The sequence below is a fragment of the Chelonia mydas genome, chromosome 9 (genome assembly GCF_015237465.2).
Source record: "Chelonia mydas isolate rCheMyd1 chromosome 9, rCheMyd1.pri.v2, whole genome shotgun sequence".
Lineage (NCBI taxonomy): Eukaryota > Metazoa > Chordata > Testudines > Cheloniidae > Chelonia > Chelonia mydas.
The window spans coordinates 64,095,598-64,114,149 of NC_057855.1; the positions used below are offsets into that span (position 1 = coordinate 64,095,598).

General features: G+C 49.3%; 1 protein-coding gene across 7 annotated transcripts; it reads right to left on the minus strand.

The window, feature by feature from the left end:
* Nucleotides 1–594: 594 nt before the first annotated feature.
* CSTF2 (cleavage stimulation factor subunit 2) lies at nt 595–18,548 on the minus strand. 7 transcript variants are annotated; one of them, XM_043522234.1, is made up of 16 exons: nt 18,414–18,548; nt 15,013–15,091; nt 14,562–14,731; nt 12,669–12,805; nt 11,806–11,925; nt 11,506–11,667; nt 11,089–11,206; nt 10,708–10,770; nt 9,210–9,269; nt 8,347–8,488; nt 7,808–7,962; nt 7,425–7,442; nt 7,120–7,349; nt 2,910–3,065; nt 2,342–2,467; nt 595–811 (listed from the first exon to the last, which is right to left on the minus strand). In XM_043522234.1, exons 1-15 carry the CDS (start codon nt 18,469–18,471, stop codon nt 2,345–2,347), a joined length of 1,791 nt encoding a protein of 596 aa, XP_043378169.1. In that variant the 5' UTR covers nt 18,472–18,548; the 3' UTR covers nt 595–811; nt 2,342–2,344. The 7 variants fall into 7 exon arrangements, 5 of the variants coding, with proteins under 5 accessions (XP_043378169.1, XP_037765315.1, XP_043378168.1 ...); XM_037909387.2 differs by having other exon boundaries at nt 7,120–7,379; XM_043522233.1 differs by having other exon boundaries at nt 7,395–7,442.
* Nucleotides 18,549–18,552: the final 4 nt, after the last annotated feature.

The window sequence follows — 18,552 nt, forward strand, 5'->3', positions numbered from 1 at the left end:
CTTCACCTCCTGCCCCTTTCTCTCCTCAAAGGCCACATGTATGAAACTCAGTAGAGCAAACATAATACAGACCCAGCTCTTTGTCCCACCACAGGGGTCAGGCTGGCCTAACTAACCCTGGTCACACTCCCCAAATTACCATTTCAGTGCACCAGCCTTCTCCAGACATGCCAGTTTACTGAGTATCTCCTGCCAGAAACTGCAAGTAATAACAGCAGCATCTCATCTGTTCAGCAAATAGCAACAAGTTGCCTAGAGGGGCCATCTCTTTCTCCCTTCATCCCCTTTAGGAAGAGACATGTTGAGCACAGATCAGCCTGTTAGAAACCTCCTGTGTGGTTAAGGGAACAAGGCTGGGAAACATGGAGCTCAGTGTCTGCAGGAACCAAGTGACTAATGATCAATCCTGGAGCCGGGACATGCTGCAGCAGATGAAGGAATTCCCTGACTATACTGGAGAGAGGCCATCATGCCTGGCCAGGTGAAGGGCTCACACAAGCGACCCAGAGGCCTTTGCCATCTCTAGGGCTTCTGAGTCAGGCACAGAGAGAGGTGCCCGTTGGAGGCGGTTTCAGGTAGAGCCGTGGCCTGTACTCAAATCCTCCTCCAAGTTTATTTCAAATACTGTAAAACACACACAAAACACAGAATGAAAAGTACGGGGGTTATGCTGAGTGGGAAGAAGGGGGCACCCTTCCCCTGATGGCTGCACCAGGTCAGATGGTGATGAGGTGAAGCTGCTGCCTTGGGTGCCTCCTCCATCCCACAGGTCTGGATCTTCAGGGTTGCTGCCAGGGTCACCAAGTGTCTTCTAAACCATGCAAAAATAAAGAGGGATGCTTGAGGGGAGTGCACAAGAGGGCACCAGGCCATTCTGGATTCCCAGGAGAAATAACGGAGTGTGTCCTTAAAGGCCTTGGCCCAGCCCATGGGAATTTCCTACACCACAAAGGGCAGCTCCTCAAGGACCAACCCTCCTGCATTTCCACAGCCTTGTGAAAGGAGATGCCCGTCCTTTAAAGAAATTTAGCGCAGTGGCTGCAGACGCAGGGTTTTGCTGCGCACCACTGGCCACTGTTGCTGCTCTCTCCGGGACAGCTGAATACAGGCCAACAATGCACACACGTATCCCACTGCCTGGTCTAGCCCTCAGCCTCCCATATGATATGCAACACAGAAGCGTCCTTCCCACCCAACAGCTGCAGGAGCACTCTGAGCCTCCCCTCCCGCCACAAGCAGGGAGTGAAGCCCATATACTTCCCTGGGCAGGATTAACTGGGGCCCGTCCCCTAGAGCTGTAACGGCTAAGCTGAGCCTGGCCTGTCTGGGGAGGCCCAAAGAACCTCGGGGAGAGTGAAAGAGCACAGGGCTACCTGAGAGTCGGCATATCCAGTCTGCTGGCAGTAGCTTCCAGCTTCACCTGCTACCAGCTTTCATTGGGTGATACTAGGGGGGTGTAACTAGCACCCTGCTTTACAGAGGGGAAACTAAGGCACAGAGCGTGATGTGACTGGCCCCAGGTCATACAGTGAGTCAGAGGCAAAGCGAGGCCATGCCCCATCTCTCACTTACAGGAGTATGCGTGTTTATTGTGGAAGCTGTAAGGTCAGGGCTGGATTAGCTACAGTGCCACAAGGCTGGCCACACGGGAACAGACCAGCCCTAGCCCGGTACCTGCCTGACACAGAAATCACTGGAGATGCATCAGAGAGAGGAGTGACCCTCCCTACAACACACCTAACTAGGCAACCCTATAATGCAGTGGCTCTTAACCTTTCCAGACTACTGTACCCCTGGCAGGAGTCTGATTTGTCGTGCATACCCAAAGTTTCACCTCACTTTAAAACTACTTGCTTACAAAATTAGACATTAAAATACAAGTGTCACAGCACACTAGTAGTGGAAAATTGCATACTTTCTCATTTTTACCATATAATTATAGATCAATTGGAGTATAAATTTTGTACTTACATTTCTGTGTATAGAACAGTATAAACAAGTCACTGAATGAAATTTTAGTTTGTACTGACTTTGCTAGTGCTTTTTATGTAACCTGTTGTAAAACTAGGCAGATACCTAGATGAGTTGATGTACTCCCGGAAGACCTCTGGGTACCCCTGGTTGAGAACCACTGCTACAACGCATGGGAGAACATGTGGCACCTAACCAGGGCAGGCCATCGGGCATCAAATTCAATGGCATGGTTAGGGGGTCTTCTCCATTTCACACTGCTCTCCATACTTCCCCCCACCCCCTTAGTTCATACAAGCTGTCCCATTGCCTTTCTGGCTTCAGCCTCGCCCCTCCCTGGCTGTAGTAATGCGGCCTCCACCCATCTCACCTGTTATGGAGCCCCAGTGGATTTCTGGATCTGCTCCTTTAGGATAAGGATGCTTTGCCTTTGCTCTGGAGGCAGCATGGCGATCTGGTCTGCAGTTAGCTGGAGAACCTGCATGATCAGGGCAGCCTGTGGAGAGAGGGGAGGATCTGCAACACCATGTGCACGAGCAATTTCCCAGGAGGAAGGGCGCAGCAAAGGGTTACAGAAAAGCCAGTAAAGAGGAAGTTATCCAGAGACCAGGCTGCTGGAGGGAGGGAAGGAGGAGACAGGACGAAGGCAAAGCGCAGGAGCAGTATAAACTCTCATCAACTGAAAGGACCTGGCTCACTGGCCACACCCATAGGAAAAGTTTCAAACCACCTGCCTTGCTGCTGCTTAGGAACATTCTCCTGGAAAGCTGCAGGAGCATTAACTCCCCAGGCTGACTTGGCCCCAGCACAGAAACTACAAGACGCTGGAGACTCTTGCTGTGCCAGAGAGAAGGAGCACTGAGTTCATTCCCACAGCAATAGGGTATCCAGCCTCCATCCCCTCCCTCCAAACCCTGAGTTGCCCTTTGTTCACTCACCTTCTCATGATCTTGGGGAGTGACCTGGTTCTGCCCAGGGCTAAAGCCACCTGGCTGGCCAGCTCCTTGTACCACCGCCCCTGGCATGCCTCCTGCTTGTATGCCTGCCCCTGGCATGCCACCTCCTTGTATGCCTGCCCCTGGCATGTTGGGAACCTGTGGACAAAAAGAGATGGGATGAGCTGGGCCCCTCTGCTCTTGTAGAACTGTGAATAGTCTGAACAGTCATGGAAAGCACAATGCACCCACTAGAATGTAAAGCAGGTAACAAGTCCCTGGCACCATGAAAGACTGATACCTATGCCCAGATGGGGGCTGAGAGTGGGGTGCCATGAGGAACAAGGAAATAGGCCCCCCAAATTCAAGAGACCTTAGTCCATGTAACCCCGGCAATAACAGCAGAAGGCCGGAGGAAGACCGGCCTTGTGGCTAACACCCTGGACTGAACTAAGGGTGGTTCGGTTCAGTTCCGAGCTCTGTCACCGCACCCTTGTGATCTTAGGCAAGTCATTTAGGGCCAGACTTGAACATAAGAATGGCCATACTGGGTCAGACCAAAGGTCCATCTAGCCCAGTAGCCTGTCTTCTGACCATGGCCAATGCCAGGTGCCCCAGACGGAATGAACAGAACATGTAATCATCAAGTGATCCATCCCCTGTCACTCATTCCTAGCTTCTGACAAACAGAGGCTTGGGACACTATCCCTGCCCATCCTGGCTAATAGCCATTGATGGACCTATCCTCCATTAACTTATCTAGTTCTTTTTTGAACCGTTATAGTCCTGGCCTTCACAACATCCTCTGGCAAGGAGTTCCACTAGTTGACTGTGCCTTGTGTGAAAAAATATTTCCTTTAGTTTGTTTTAAACCTGCTGCCTATTAATTTCATTTGGTGACCCCTAGTTCTTGTGTTATGTGGAGTAAATAACACTTTGCTAGACCTCTATCATATCTACCCTTAGTCATTTCTTTTCCTAGCTGAAAAGTCCCAATCTTATTAATCTCTCCTCATATGGCAGCCATTCCACGCCCCTAATAATTTTTGTTGCCCTTTTCTGAACATTTTCCAATTCCAATATATCTTTTCTGAGATGGGGCGACCACATCTGCATGCAGTATTCAAGATGTGGGCGTATCATGCATTTATATAGAGGCACTATGATATTTTCTATCTTATTATCTATCCCCTTCTTAATGATGCCCAACATTCTGTTTGCTTTTTTTACTGCTGCTGCACATTGAGTGAATGTTTTCAGAGATCTATCCACAATGACTCCAAGATCTCTTTCTTGAATGGTAACACCTAATTTAGATCCCAGCACGTATCAACACTGAATTTCATTTGCCATTTTGTTGCCCAGTCATCCAGTTTTGAGAGATCCTTTTGTAGCTCTTCACAGTTTGCCTGGTACTTAACTATCTTTAGTAATTTTGTATCATCTACAAATTTTGCCACCTCACTGTTTACCCCTTTTTCCAGATCATTTATGAATAAGTTGAATAGGAGTGGTCTCAGTACAGACCTCTGGGGGACACCACTATTTACCTCTCTCCATTCTGAAAACTGACCATTTATTCCCACCCTTTGTTTCTGATCTTTTAACCAGTTACCAATCCGTAAGAGGACCTTCCCTCTTATCCCATGACAGCTTACTTTGCTTAAAAGCCTTTGGTGAGGGACCTTGCCAAGGCTTTCTGAAAAACTAAGTACACTATATCCACTGGATCCCCTTGTCCACATGCGTGTTGGTCCCCTCAAAGAATTCTAGTAGATTGGTGAGGCATGATTTCCCTTTACAAAAACCATGTTGACTCTTTCCCAATAAATTATGTTCATCTATGTGTCTGACAATTTTGTTCTTTACTATAGTTTCAACCAGTTTGCCCGGTACTGAAGTCAGGCTTACCGGCCTGTAATTGCTGGGGTCACCTCTGGAGCCCTTTTTTAAAAATTGGCATCACATTAGCTATCCTACAGTCAATTGGTACAGAAGCTGATTTAAATGATAGGTTAACAAATTATAGTTAGTAGTTCTGCAATTTCACATTTGAGTTCCTTCAGAACTCTTGGGTGACTACCATCTGGTTCTGGTGACGTATTACTGTTTAGTTTATCAGTTTGTTCCAAAACCTCCCCAAAAGACACCTCAATCTGGGACAGTTCCTCAGATTTGTCACCTAAAAAGAATGGCTCAGGTTTGGGAATCTCCCTCACATCCTCAGCTGTGAAGACCTAAGCAAAAAATTAATTTTGTTTCTCCACAATGGCCTTATCATCCTTGAGTGCTCCGTTAGCATCTCAATCGTCCAGTGGCCCCACTGGTTGTTTAGCAGGCTTCCTGCTTCTAATGTACTTAAACAATGTTTTGCTATTACTTTTTGAGTCTTTGGCTAGCTGTTCTTCAAATTCTTTTTTGGCCTTCCTAATAATATTTTTACACTTCATTTGCCAGAGTCTGTGCTCCTTTCTATTTTCCTCACCAGGATTTAACTTCCACTTTTTAAAGGATGCCTTTTTGCCTCTCACTGCCTCTTTTACTTTGTTGTTTAGCCAGGGTGGCGTTTTTTTTGGTCCTCTATGTTACTTTGAGGTACACATTTAAGTTGAGCCTCTATTATGGTGTCTTTAAAAAGTTTCCAAGCAGCTTGCAGAGATTTCACTTTTGGCATGTACCTTTTAATTTCTGTTTAACTAACTTCCTCATTTTTGAATATTCCCGCTTTCTGAAATTAAATGCTACAGTAAGTGTTGGGCTGCTGTGGTGTTTTCCCCACCACAGGGATTTTTTATTTTTATTTTTAAATTTAATTATATTATGGTCACTATTACCAAATGGTCCAGCTATATTCACCTCTTGGACCAAATCCTATGCTCCACTTAGAACTAAATTGAGAATTGCCTCTCTTCTTGTGGGTTCCAGGACTAGCTGCTCCTAGAAGCAGTGACTTAAACTGTCAAGAAACCTTATCTCTGCATCCCATCCTGAGGTGACATGTACCCAGTCAATATGGGGATAGCTGAAATCCCCCATTGTTATTACTGAGTTTTTTATTTTTATAGCCTCTCTAATCTCCCTGAGAATTTCACAGTCATACCATCATCCTGGTCAGGTGGTTGGAGTATATCCCTACTGCTATATTCTCATTATTAGAGCATGGAATTACTATCCACTGAGATTCTATAGTAAAGTTTGGTTCATTTAAGATTTTTACTTCATTTGATTCTACGCTTTCTTTCACATATAGTGCCACTCCCCCACGAGCACGACCTATTCTGTCCTTCCGATATATTTTGTACCTTGGTATTACTATGTCCCATTGATTATCGTCATTCCAAGTTTCTGTGATGCCTATTGTATCAATATCCTCATTTAATATGAGGCACTCTAGTTCCTCCATATTATTATTATGACTTCTAGCATCTGAAAAAAGCACTTTAAAAACTTGTCGCTTTTTAACTTGTACAGGTCTTTAGGCATCTAACTCCCACTGAAATCAATAGGACCTAAACACCTCTAAAATCTGGCCCTTAGTCTCCCTGTGCCTCAATTCTCTTTGTGGAATGGGACTGCATTCCCCTACCTCACAGCAGCGATTTGAGGAGAAATCTGTCAACAACTGGGAGGCGCTTGCTATTGCCTGAGGAGTGCAGGCGAGCTGGTCTGCTCCCCAGAGGCACTGCTCCCTGCAGAAATGTCTTGGCTCTCTCAAGCTAGCAGAGCTGGAAGCATGGCAGGGGCAGAGCAAGAAGAGGAAAATAGAAAACATGCCTCCCTACCCAGTGCACCGTGGTTAGGCCTGGCAGAGGGGAGGGTAAGTCATAGGAAGAGGCTGGGGGGGCAGAGGTGGCCTGGAGGTCCCTACGCTTTTTCCAAACCTCACTTATATGTATTGGGATTCCCACACAAGAGAGGTCAGGAGACTGATGCAGGTTGGCACATGTCATCGCTAGGACAAGAGCCAGCAGCCTCAGGTCCCTGCAGCCCACATGGTAATACCATGGTGCTAGCTAGCAGGGGATGCCCTGACCTAGGATCCCTTGGGAGGGGGAATGCTATCAATTCCCTGAGGTTTGCTGGTAGGCCTGGTCAGCTGGTTAGCATTACAAGTGGGATGCAGGCTGTTAAAGAATTGACATCACCTAGAACCCTGCCACTAAGTGCTTGTTATCTATCAGATTAAGACTAGAGAAGAAGACGCTGTGTGTACCTGTCTAGGTCCCTGAGGGCCACTTGCTCCCAAGTTAAGTGGCCCAGGTCCTTGAATTCCACCAGGCATTGGGCCCCTTGGGTTGGGGCCAGGGCCCCTGGGCTCCATTCCTCTGGCATCCATGCCTCTGGGTTCCATCCCTCTGGGCTCCATGCCCCTGGGCTCCATGCCTCTCGGTTCCATGCCCCTGGGCTCCATGCCTCTCGGCTCCATGCCCCTGGGCTCCATGCCTCTTGGCTCCATGCCCCTGGGCTCCATGCCTCTCGGCTCCATGCCCCTGGGCTCCATGCCTCTCGGCTCCATGCCCCTGGGATCTCTTCCACCTGCAGAGAAAAAACATGCCATAAGCAAACCACTGGAAGGGAATTCTGTGTCGGAGAACATTGGGGACACACACCCACTTTTGAAAGTTAAGCCTCCTTTGGTTTAATGACTGGCAGAAAACCAAGACAGGTCAGGGATGGTGTGTGAACGGCACCTGCTTTTGGTAAATGACAAATCTGAACTTCTCCTCCCCTTGCCCTGTGTAACTACACCTCTCCCTCCTGCCAGTGTCTCCCTCCAATCCTGTGTAACTTTCCCTGCATCTCACTTCACTGCTGCACTGTCCCACCTTCACGTTTTCCTCACATCCCTGGCTAACCGGCTCCTCTCTTGGTCATTTCACGTTTCATTTATGGCCTCTCACCTCGAGCATCCATCAAAGGCCCTCTAGGTTCTCCCATCAGTGGCCTGGGTTCTCCCATTGGTCCTACCCTCATTTCATGTGGGGGTGGACCACGATTGTCATGGCCGGGCATATGGTGCATGGGTGGACCTTGGTGGGGTGGCCCAAGGTAACCTCTGTAGAGAGAGGGGAAAAACAGAGCAGAAGGAGAAAGGTGAGAGTGTGAATCAGACACAAGCTTGGCATCGAGCAGGTACAGTATTTTGACCACCGCACAAAGCCGGGTGCACAGAAAGTGGTGGAGTTTGGTACATAGGGATGGATGCTAATGTTTCCACCTCGCCCAGTCAGTCTGAGTGGCCACAAATACCATCCTCCCTTCCCGTTGCACAGCTGTGTGTACCTGGATCACCAGCACACATCACTCTGAGAAGCCAGCATGGGACTCAGCAGTTCACCTGGCAGGTAGTGCCACTTAACGATCACTCTGACCACAAGAGGCAGGGAGTCAGAGCCTCAAAGGCTCAGATTGGACCAGAGGATGAATTGCTACCACTCACCTGGGCTCCACTTCTCCAGTGACTGAGAGCAGGGTCCCTCCACGTGGGTCATTTGGAGCATCTCCCAGAAGGCCCCGGGGAGGTGGGCCGCTAGCAGGTAATGGTCCACGCTGCATAGGGGCCCTCGGGTCTGGCATGGGCACTGCCAGGGAGGCAAGCAAGGGAAATTACTGAGGTCAAGCACTGGCAAGAACAATCACACCAAAGTCCTCCTGTGAGACAGCACCACTCCTGTTGCCCCTGGCAGTGAGATGCAACTGAACCCCATCCTCAGTGCTCCCTGTAGCTCACAGACACACTGGCTTTGGACAGAGTCCACACTGCTGTCCATGATATGGCTGGAAGTGATGCACCACAAACAGGAAGGAAGTCTTCCCACAGACAACACCGCAGCTCACAGAAGCGGGTGCCCTCAGTGCTAAGTTCAGCCCTTCCTGTCCCCCACAGCGACTGCTGTGGCTTGTTGACAAAAGTCGAGAACCAAGATCACAATAACTACCAACAAGTCTGGTCACATCCAGCGTGAGTCACAAGGTCAGCTGTGAGCCTAAACAGCCCAGATCAAACCCAGTCACCCCACTTCCATAAGATCCAAAAGCTGAGCATGAGCCTCCTCTCTCCCGTCTGTTTCCTCATGTGCTGGGTTAATCTCCTACCCTCTGTGCAGAACTCTAGGCTAGTCTCTCCTCCTACTTCAGGGGGCAGCTCTGCCTTTGACAAGTGCTCACTTCCACACTGGGCAGACTACACAGAACAGTCCCACGGCCCCAAGTGAAGGGAACCCTAGTGCTGAAGTCCAGGCTTTTTCCATGCATTCCACACTGAGCCCCGTGACAAAGGGAGCTGGCAGCTGTCATGGATACCTTGAACTCGCTCGATAGATGCAGGCCTGGCAGGTCCCACGGGCGAGAGCTGCAGGTTTCCTGGGTGCGCAGCAGGAAAAGAGGGAAAAGAGCAGACACATAAATAGCGTGCGCCCGCGCACACACGCACGCACAGACTCACAGACAGGCCTGCCTATACCACAGACCCACCGGTGCTGCACCAACTCCTTTCCCTCGATGGAGTGAGCTCATTCCTCATAAGGCAGGCTCCCACAGAATCAGACTGCATATTTTAAAGAGATGCTACCAATCTTTCAGGCCTGGCTTTATCAGATCTTCCCAATAATGACACTGGACGGAGACCATCCAATGCCAGTCCTGTGATGAGGATGGCCTCTTCTGCATGGCTTGAAAAATCCACTCCCCTAGGCACTATTTTGCCTGGTCACTGTGTGTGGGTGGGGGTGGGGGGCGGCACGCAGGGGACGGGGACCTACACCATCAAGTTCTGATGCATTTACACTTTAATTTAAAATATATTAAATTTGTAGGCCTTACAGTTTCAGAATAACCTTCTGTAAGTGGGTGGCAGCATGAGGGGGTCAGGTTGTGCCTGAGTGCACAGAGACAGCTCAATTGCCTCTGCTCAGAGCTTCCCCAAGCAGACACAGAAATTAACAAAAATCTGGTTCAGTTTCATCACTGCTATTCAAAGCCGGGCAGAGAGCAGGGAAGCTGCTAAGAATTGTATCTATTTCACGTGGTTGCTTCTTGGCAAAGCTCTGAGCAGCAGGGAGGCACTAGGGCTGTTCATGGGGGAGGAGGATCCAAAGGTGAAATCACAAGCCTCTCTCAGATTCAGCTGCTTTTAAGGTATGTAAAAATATGAGATCCCAAAAGGAATTTACCATGTTCTGCTAGAAGATTGAGGGAGGATATTCACTCCCCTCACATCCCACAATATGAAAGAACAGGGATCCCTTTGTTGTGATAAACTGGGGCCACTGGACAATAAGATGCCCCAACTTTAACTGTCTAACTGCATTAAATATCATTCCAAGACACTGGTGTACAGCCTTCCACATATGGAGGGAGGACTACGCAAAACATCTCCATAGAAACACTCTCTGCTTTGATCACCACTCTACACACATCACTATTCTGTGCAAAAGAAAAGCTATTGCTCCCTCTCCTGGACATACAAAAAAAAGCACAGGAGACTCAATAGTAACCAATAGCAGGCAACAGGCTTGCTCGCCCACACCTGGACATGCTAAGTACCAGAAAGAGAGTTACTGGAGAAGGCCTCACTCTCCCTGCTCACTATACACACACTCAGACAGAAGGACAGGTGCACACAGACTCTCAGACAGGCTGAGAAAACTTTTACACATTCAGTTAGCTTGGGGGGGGGAATTCCCTGATCTGTCAACAACTCCCCTGGCACGTGGCCTTGAAAGTCTCAACGTCCTGGCCTGGAAGTAGGGATCCCTATGACACGTTGCATCAAACATAGATTAACTGACATCTGATTTACCTTGTCCACGTTCCAAGGGCACTGGTCCACCTCCCGGCATCCCGACCTGAGGCTGCATTCCACCTGGGAGGGAGAGCAGAGAACTCACAACCCCTCTTTCTGATTATCTGTCCCCAAAGCCCTCACTATTCTGCTCCTATAAAGATGCCCCACCTTGCCACTGACAGACAGATTTCCACCTGGCCTAACAGGCTGTAGAGACAGAGTGACCCCGTCCAGTTGGCTAACCCAAGAGTTACTCCCTAGGCTTCAAATCTTCCACATGTGCAACTGCCCCTCTTAAAAACCTGCAAGACCCCCGCACTCATGGGGTATGTTGTCCCTGCAGAAGCTTTGGGCAACTTTTACAGTTTGCAGTTCAGACACGCTCACAGAGCTCACCTCCAGGAGCCAAGGGGCCGGGGCCGGCTACGGAGGCTGGCATCTGTCCTGGGGCTGGCACTCCACCCTGCATAGGAGGCTGCATCAGAGGAGGAGCTCCATTTACATGCATGCCACCCTGTAGAGGGAAGAAATCGCAGTGAGAACCCTCCTCACCAACAGACACAAGCATTGTCCCCCGCACCAGGGTTGCAGGCGGAGAATCCCTTCTCACCAACAGACACAAGCATTGTCCCCTGCACCAGAGTTGCAGGTGGAGAACCCCTCCTCACCAACATGTACACACAACGCTCCCCCACACACCAGGATTTCACACTGAGAACCCTTCTCAACAACACACACCTACATCCTCCACACGGAGACGTCACACCCTTAATGTCCATCTCAATAATGTGGGTTGAACAAACAAATTCTTACTATGGGCTGTGGCTGGGACGATGGGGGATTCTGCTGGTTCATCTGTGCATTAGGACCTGGACCAGGCCCGGGCCCGGGTCCAGGCCCAGGCCCAGGCCCAGGAACTGGCTGTGGGTTGCCTGGAATCAGAGGTGGAACACTGGTCTGACGATGCAGAATTTTCTAAGGGCAGAAGCGGGAGGAGAGAGAAGTTGTGCATGCACCAACTAGAAACGGCCATTCCTGGAATCCACCCACAGCCCCAACTCTCCAGACAAGTGCCCCCGTCGATCCCAGACTGAGGAGCGGGATCATACATACCAGAGCAATCTCTGGATCGACGATCCTCATCACCACTTGGGCCTGCAGCAGGGCATATGCCAGCTGAGGGTTCTGGAGCAGCATGTTCCGTGCCTCCTGAGGGCTGTTCTGCACACACAACTAAAGAGCAACACACAGATCAGAGCTCTCAGTGGGCCTCGCTGCTGCTGCGCAGTATTAAGTCCTTCACTGATAACTGTTGCTGCAATCCCATGGGGGCAGCAATGTTCCTGGAAATGCAGGAATGGCAACATCTCAAAGGGCAGGAGCGTTTTGCTTCGTTTGCCTGGTACGTTACACAGTGCTGGCATGGTTAATAAAACAACCAATAATGCACCTGAGAAACCCATACTGTGGACTGTCTGAAACACAGGGCAGCTAATAATGAAATCACACAGCTCAGGCTGCTCATAAAAATGTGTCTGATCCGCATCCTATTGTCCATGATCATCTCCTCTTCTCCAGGGTCCACAGTATTAGCCAAACCACAGGAGTGCTAACAGGGCAGTAGGACACAAATAACCCACCTCCCCGCCCCAGAGCAGCTGTGGTTCCCCCAAAGTCCCTGCCTGCTTTTCACTGTCCACAACAGCGAGTCCTGCTGTTAGACCAGCTCACGTCCTCGTCCAACTTGCTTATATTCCTCATGGCAGCACCCAAGATACTGATTAACCCTCCGGACCACTCTACCCTGCAGCAGCCGTGGCACATACGCGGCATTAACAGCAGAGACAATGTCACAGAGTTGTGAGTGAGGAACTGCTGCTGCCCGGTTTCTCGTGTGATGGGGGTGCGGTTATTCTGCACTGTAAAACCACGGTTGCAAGTTTGTGACTTGGTCCAGCCACTTCGCTCCCACTCACCTTCATCTGCTTCATCAGCTCAAACATCTGCTCAGGTGGCAGGCTGGCAACTGCCCTGCTGATAGACTCGGGGGCGTCTTCAGGATTTATAGGGTCTCCATATGGTGACTCTATGATAGGGGCACCTGTGCCCAGGCCTGGCAGGGATAGAGAAGGGAAGACAAAGAGGAAAGGTTAAACACACAAGTGTCCTGGGAACCCTAAGCTGCTGGTCTCGGTCTCTTTTCACATCACAGGAGTCGCCAGCACAATTGATGGTGCTTTCTCACACTGACCCCTTCAGCTGAAAGGCCAGTAAGTCAAGGATGATGTAGTCACAGCTGCATCTTCACAAGCAGGAGGGAGGGAAATGTACTTTTGAAACACAGATTCAGGAGCACCATTCTGCAGTTGGAGAGTATATGGGTCAGACTAAAAGTCTGGGCTCCAAACATGCCCAGAATTCCTACTAAGTCAATTAGGAGTTGAGGGCTGTGCCATGGTTCATTAGAAAGATTGTTTCACACAGATCTGTAATACAGTCTCCTACGTGAGCTACATGAGCTAGGACCATACATGTGGCCATTCTTCATACACCTCTTTGTCAAATGTGGAGCTTCACTAGTCACAAAAAAGCAGGTAAGGGTAGGGGTTTGTCTGGTCAAGGAAATTACAATCCCCCTGAAAACTTCTACTTGCTATCTTACCTGCAGCACATCAGCTATCTGTAAACTTTTCACTGTCAACCTCACCCCGATTTGGGTGGGGGTACAGTAACTCCTCACTTAAAGTCGTCCCGGTTAACGTTGTTTCGTTGCTGATCAATTAGGGAACATGGTCATTTAAAGTAACGCAATGCTCCCTTATAACATTGTTTGGCAGCTGCCTGCTTTGTCCACTGCTTGCAGAAAGAGGAGCCCTTTGCAGCTAGCTGGTGGGGGCTTGGAACCAGGGTGGACTGGCAGCCCCCCATCAGCTCCCTGCTCCCCTTAGTTCCCTGTGCGGCAGCGGCCCAGCAGGCTATCAATTGCCCGCAATTCAGCTGTCCCTCCCCCCACTGCCATGTGCTGCTCCTGCCCTCTGCCTTGGAGCTGCTCCCAGGAGCCTCCTGCTTGCTGTGTGTGTGGGGGGGGGGGGGGGGGGGGGAGGGGGAGCTGGGGGGGGGGACGCTAATATCAGGGTGTCCCCCTCCCCCCTGTTCCAGCCACCCGCTTACCCTATCTCCATAGAGCAGGGGGTAGGACATGACAGGGCTCTGGATGGAGGGAATTGCAGGCAGAAGCTGGGTCCTGATCTGGGTCAGTGTACTTAAAGGGGCAGTGCGTGTCTCTCTCTCTCACACACACACACACACACACACACACACACACACACACACACAGTGTGTGTGCCTCTGTCTGCCATGCTGTCTCCCCTCCCTCTATTCATGCTGCCTTGTAGAGTATAAGGCTACATTAACAACAATGTGTTAACCCTTGAGGGCTCAGCTGAGTTCTAGTTCAACATTTAGCAGTAAGGCATTCCCTGGGAAATATCTCACCCTCTGACTCCACCACCTCAACCAAGCTTCACAATCATCATTGCGGTGTACAGTATTAAATTGTTTGTTTAAAACTTATATTGTGTATACATATATATAATATACTCTTTTGTCTGGTGAAAAAAATTTCCCTGGAACCTAACCCCCTCCCTCACCCACCCCATTTACACTAATTCTTATGGGGAAATTGGATTCGCTTAACATTGTTTCGCTCAAAGTTGCGTTTTTCAGGAACATAACTACAACGTTCAGCAAGGAGTTACTGTACTAGATTTTGTGCCTTGGCTAGTAGATTTTTGTTACAGATTTGTAAGGCTTGTGTAGGCCAAACATTATAGTAGCATTAATCCCCTCAACCCAAAGTTCAGACTCACTCTTCAGCTCCTCCTTATTCTTCTCACTGGCTGCGTTGTCCACACGCAATGCCCTCCCGCTGAACTCACGCCCATTCAGGTTCCGCATGGCGCTGAGTGCTGTCTCCTGGTCTTGGTATTCACAAAAGCCATATCCCTTTGGTTTGCCTGTCTCCCTGTCATACACCAACCTGGATAGCAGAGAAGAAAGAATCACAGGCATTAGATGCAGTACGGCACACAGGGAGAGTATTACACAATACCACAGCATTTCCAGACTGGTAACACCATCTCCACACCCTCCGTTCAATCCCTAACAGGAAGAAGGACCACATCATTCAAAGCTTTGTGTCTGCCACGTATGCCTGAGACCCATCTGCTCGTGGCTGGAGTGCTGATGAGTGCAGAATCGACTACAGCTAAGATCACCTGTCTTTTTATGGGAGATGTCAAAAAGAGAAACAGTTCTCACCTGAAACTGACGACAGGTCCGACCTCTGAGAAAATGTCCTTTAGCTGCTCCTCTGTGGCTTCGTATGGAATATTCCCCACTATGGGGGAGGGGAGCAACGTATTAGTACAGACATCGAGTATCAGGAAAAAACACAGGCATGAACATTTTTCCAGAAAAGAAGAGACAGAAAAGAACAAAAGAACAAAAGAACAAAAATGAACCCAGGGATGGCAAAACCCAGGGATGGCTGTGTGAACACACACACACACAGACAGGTTTCTGGGAATCCGCTGCAGGGCTGCAGACTTTTGTGTATATATCATTCCTCCTGATACTCATGTTGGTGCAGTGTCCCATTGCTGGTATGGAATCCACGCTGGGGCACATTTTAGGACTCTGGTAATGTGCCTCAACCGAGGTACAGGTCAGGAATTGCAGGAAAGTGGGCAGTTATAATAAAATTAATGTTTGTTAAAATAATGGTTCCCTATTATGGGCTGGATACCACCACTTATGTTTCAGGATTTTGTGGACTATTCCACCAGGCTCTTCCCCACCCCAAGCTTAATAATAAGCCTCTGGTCTCCAGAATGCCAAAGCTGCCTGCCTCCCTTTCAGTTGCACTGCCCTAACCCACCATGGAGCGTAAAGTGCTCATGAGAGTTGGATTAAGAGCAGTCCAAGAGCTCCATGAGTGTTTAGACTGTGCATAATCCAATAGGAGATAGCAGGCATTGGCTAGTACAGCTGAAGTCCAAACAGGAAGAGCTGCCTGAAAAGATTAGAAATCACCATGTGAAAAGATCTGACCTTATTTGTTAGATGAGTGGGTCACATACTGGGTCAGTGAATCACAGAATAGTGGAGCAATACTGGCTCAAGTTCCTGCTTTCTCCCCACTTTTACTACCATGCTGGTATCAATCAGTGCAGGACATAGGTATGTACAATACAGGAACTACAGCGAGCCTGGGACACCTTCCTAACCCTTTATTAGAGGGATGGCAGGTCTCATTTCATGTTTTTTCTGCCACTCTTTTCCTATCTGTTTTAGTGAAAATATTGGTGGAATATTTGGTTTAATCAGGTTTGGTGGCTCCTTAACTCCATTTCCACTTGCCTGAGGAGTATGAAGGGCCCATGCTGAGGAAGGTGAAGGGGACAGTGCTATGATTTCCCACCGCATACCAAGGTGCCTCTGCATCCAGGGCCCAATCCAAAATCTACTGATGTCTATTGACTTTGGCTCGGGCCCTTAATCAGTGCAGAATAGTCATAAATGGTGTGTATACTTTTTAACTCCACTCATCACATCAATGTCCAAAGAATGTAAACACAGAAAGGCTCTGAGGAGGATGACATGGCAGAGGCTCAGAGACAGCCTGCACCCTCCGTGAGTAGAAAAATTGGATTTCTCATAGAGGAGCAGATCACTGGTCCATCAGTTCCACTATCACTGGCCAGTACTTGATGCTTCGGAGGAATGCAACTCCTGAACCCTGTTATACACCAGACTGATTGCACACTTCTGCGCATCACTTGGAGGGAGGGAAGGGGGAATCCTACAGGTAGTTATTCTGTGACCTGAAGTATGCGATGTGATTACTTCATCTCAGCCTGTATAACAACCAATATCTCCTACAATTATCCAGCCCCTTTTAAAACTCCTCTACAATGTGACTCCATGACACTCCGGAGCAGCAAATCCTAGAGGCTGACTCTGTGCACCAGAAAGACATTTTCTTTAGTTTGTTCCAAGAGTACCTGCTATGACTTTGAGTGACCCATTCTTTTATATTGGGAAAGACAAAGGAGGTACTGTAATTTTCGCTAACCCCTTCTAGTCTTGTCTAATTCTTCCTTGTCCCGATTAAATAATCATAGCTTTTAAAAGCTTTCCATATGCATAAGCCGCTTATACAATACCAATTTATCAACATCCTTGCCTCTCTTTGGTCCATACAAACTCGATACACTACATCAAATAAAAACACACCACAGTTTGATATAATACCCACAGACAGTCTGTACCAACCCCACAATAGAGGGATGCTTATGACACATCACCATGCAGGTGACATGCATAAGTACAGAGCTGTCTGGAATATGGAAATTCCATCCCACAAAAAATTTAAGAGTTTCCAAGTTTTTTTCATTCCAATTCAAAACAAAAAGTCAAAATCTTGAAGTTTTTCACAAGAACTGAAATTCCCCAAAAATGGTTTTGGAAACAATGAAACATTCCCACTGCCAAGCTCCCTGCCTTATAGATGGGCTGGCTTCCCAGCTCCCTAGGATCGCTGGCTGCCTGGTGTGCCTAACTGGCAGGCTGCTAGGTTACCTGGCTTTTAGGGGATCCCAAATTCCCTGCCAGGCAGACAACCTGGAAACTGAATAAGAAGGCTATTATTTTTCATCGTAAAATTTTTACCAGCTGTACACAAGAGGTAGTACAGCAGAAAAAAGCATCATAGACACTTTAGCGTCTTTATGCACTTGCAACACTTTAGTCACCACTTGCTCAGGGTAAGTAAAGCATCTCTAGCTTTCTAAGTCAGCTTTACAGAAAGGAACAGGTGAGTTTTAGTGTCTGAGCTGGTAGACTTTCATGTCTGTTTTGCAAGGCTGCACTGTGTGCTTCATTTCCCTTTTACTGCCTGCCCTAAGTTTTCATGTGATGCCCAAGGCAATGGTCTCTTATGTGCTACTCCCACCTATTGCAACAGTCCCCAGGGAAGGCTTTGGGGCAGGAGATCACATTGCTATGGGCATTCTCTCTCTCCAGCCTGTATTTGGTGAGTCACGGATAGCACAAACATAGGTTTGAGAAGTGTTTTATTGAGAACTCATTCTGCTCAGAAATAGGTATTGTTTATTTCTGGGGGTCCATTTCTGACACCAGCATTGTGACATCACCATGATCACTGCAGCAAGCTGCTGTGATGTCACAGAGAAAGAGAGTGTGGGCCTCTGTGAGTGAAGTGTCCCTGGTTGTGGGGAAGCGGCAGAGAAGGATCTCTGCACCCAGCAGAGTAGGAGGGCTACTCTGTAGGCCTCTGTCGAGGGAAAGCCCGGTGTGTGTGTGTGTGTGTCTCTGTTCCAGAGCAGTGGGTCTTAGCGGGGGTGGGAGGGCACCAGGGAAGGGGGGAACCTGGCAGAGGGAGGCTCCGGGGGGATTCCGTGCTCTGGGGAGTGGAGGCGGGAGAGCCGGGATCGGGGCGGATCTCGGGCGGGAGGTCCGGGAAGCCGATATAAGAGCGCAGGTGAGGGGAGGGGTCCCAGGAGCCGGGCAGGAGAGGGAGGGAGCCGGTATGGCGGTCCCGGGCGCTGCCCCCCCCCCCCCGTGACGTAGCTGGGTGAGGGAGTATTGGGGTCTCTGTCCCGGGGGCGGCGGGGTTTCTCTCCCCGGCTCCTCCTCACCGAACACGGAGCGCAGCGAGCGATCCACCGCGGGGTCCCGCACCGCCAGCCCCGCCATCCTTCACCCACCGCCGCTGCAGCGCTTCCAGTCCCCCCCCCGCTTCCGGCACCCTCGTGCTCCGGCTGGAAACAAGCACAG

What these genes read in the sequence shown, in the direction of transcription:
- CSTF2 (XM_037909386.2), bottom strand. Translation starts at nt 18,471, where the DNA reads ATGGCGGGGCTGGCGGTGCGGGACCCCGCGGTGGATCGCTCGCTGCGC. An exon ending in CGTCCCAGCCACAGCCCATA is followed by an intron (nt 11,207 to 11,505) that starts GTAAGAATTTGT and finishes TTCCCTCTACAG; the next exon opens with GGTGGCATGCATGTAAATGG. An exon ending in CGGCCCCTTGGCTCCTGGAG is followed by an intron (nt 10,771 to 11,088) that starts GTGAGCTCTGTG and finishes TCTCCCTCCCAG; the next exon opens with GTGGAATGCAGCCTCAGGTC.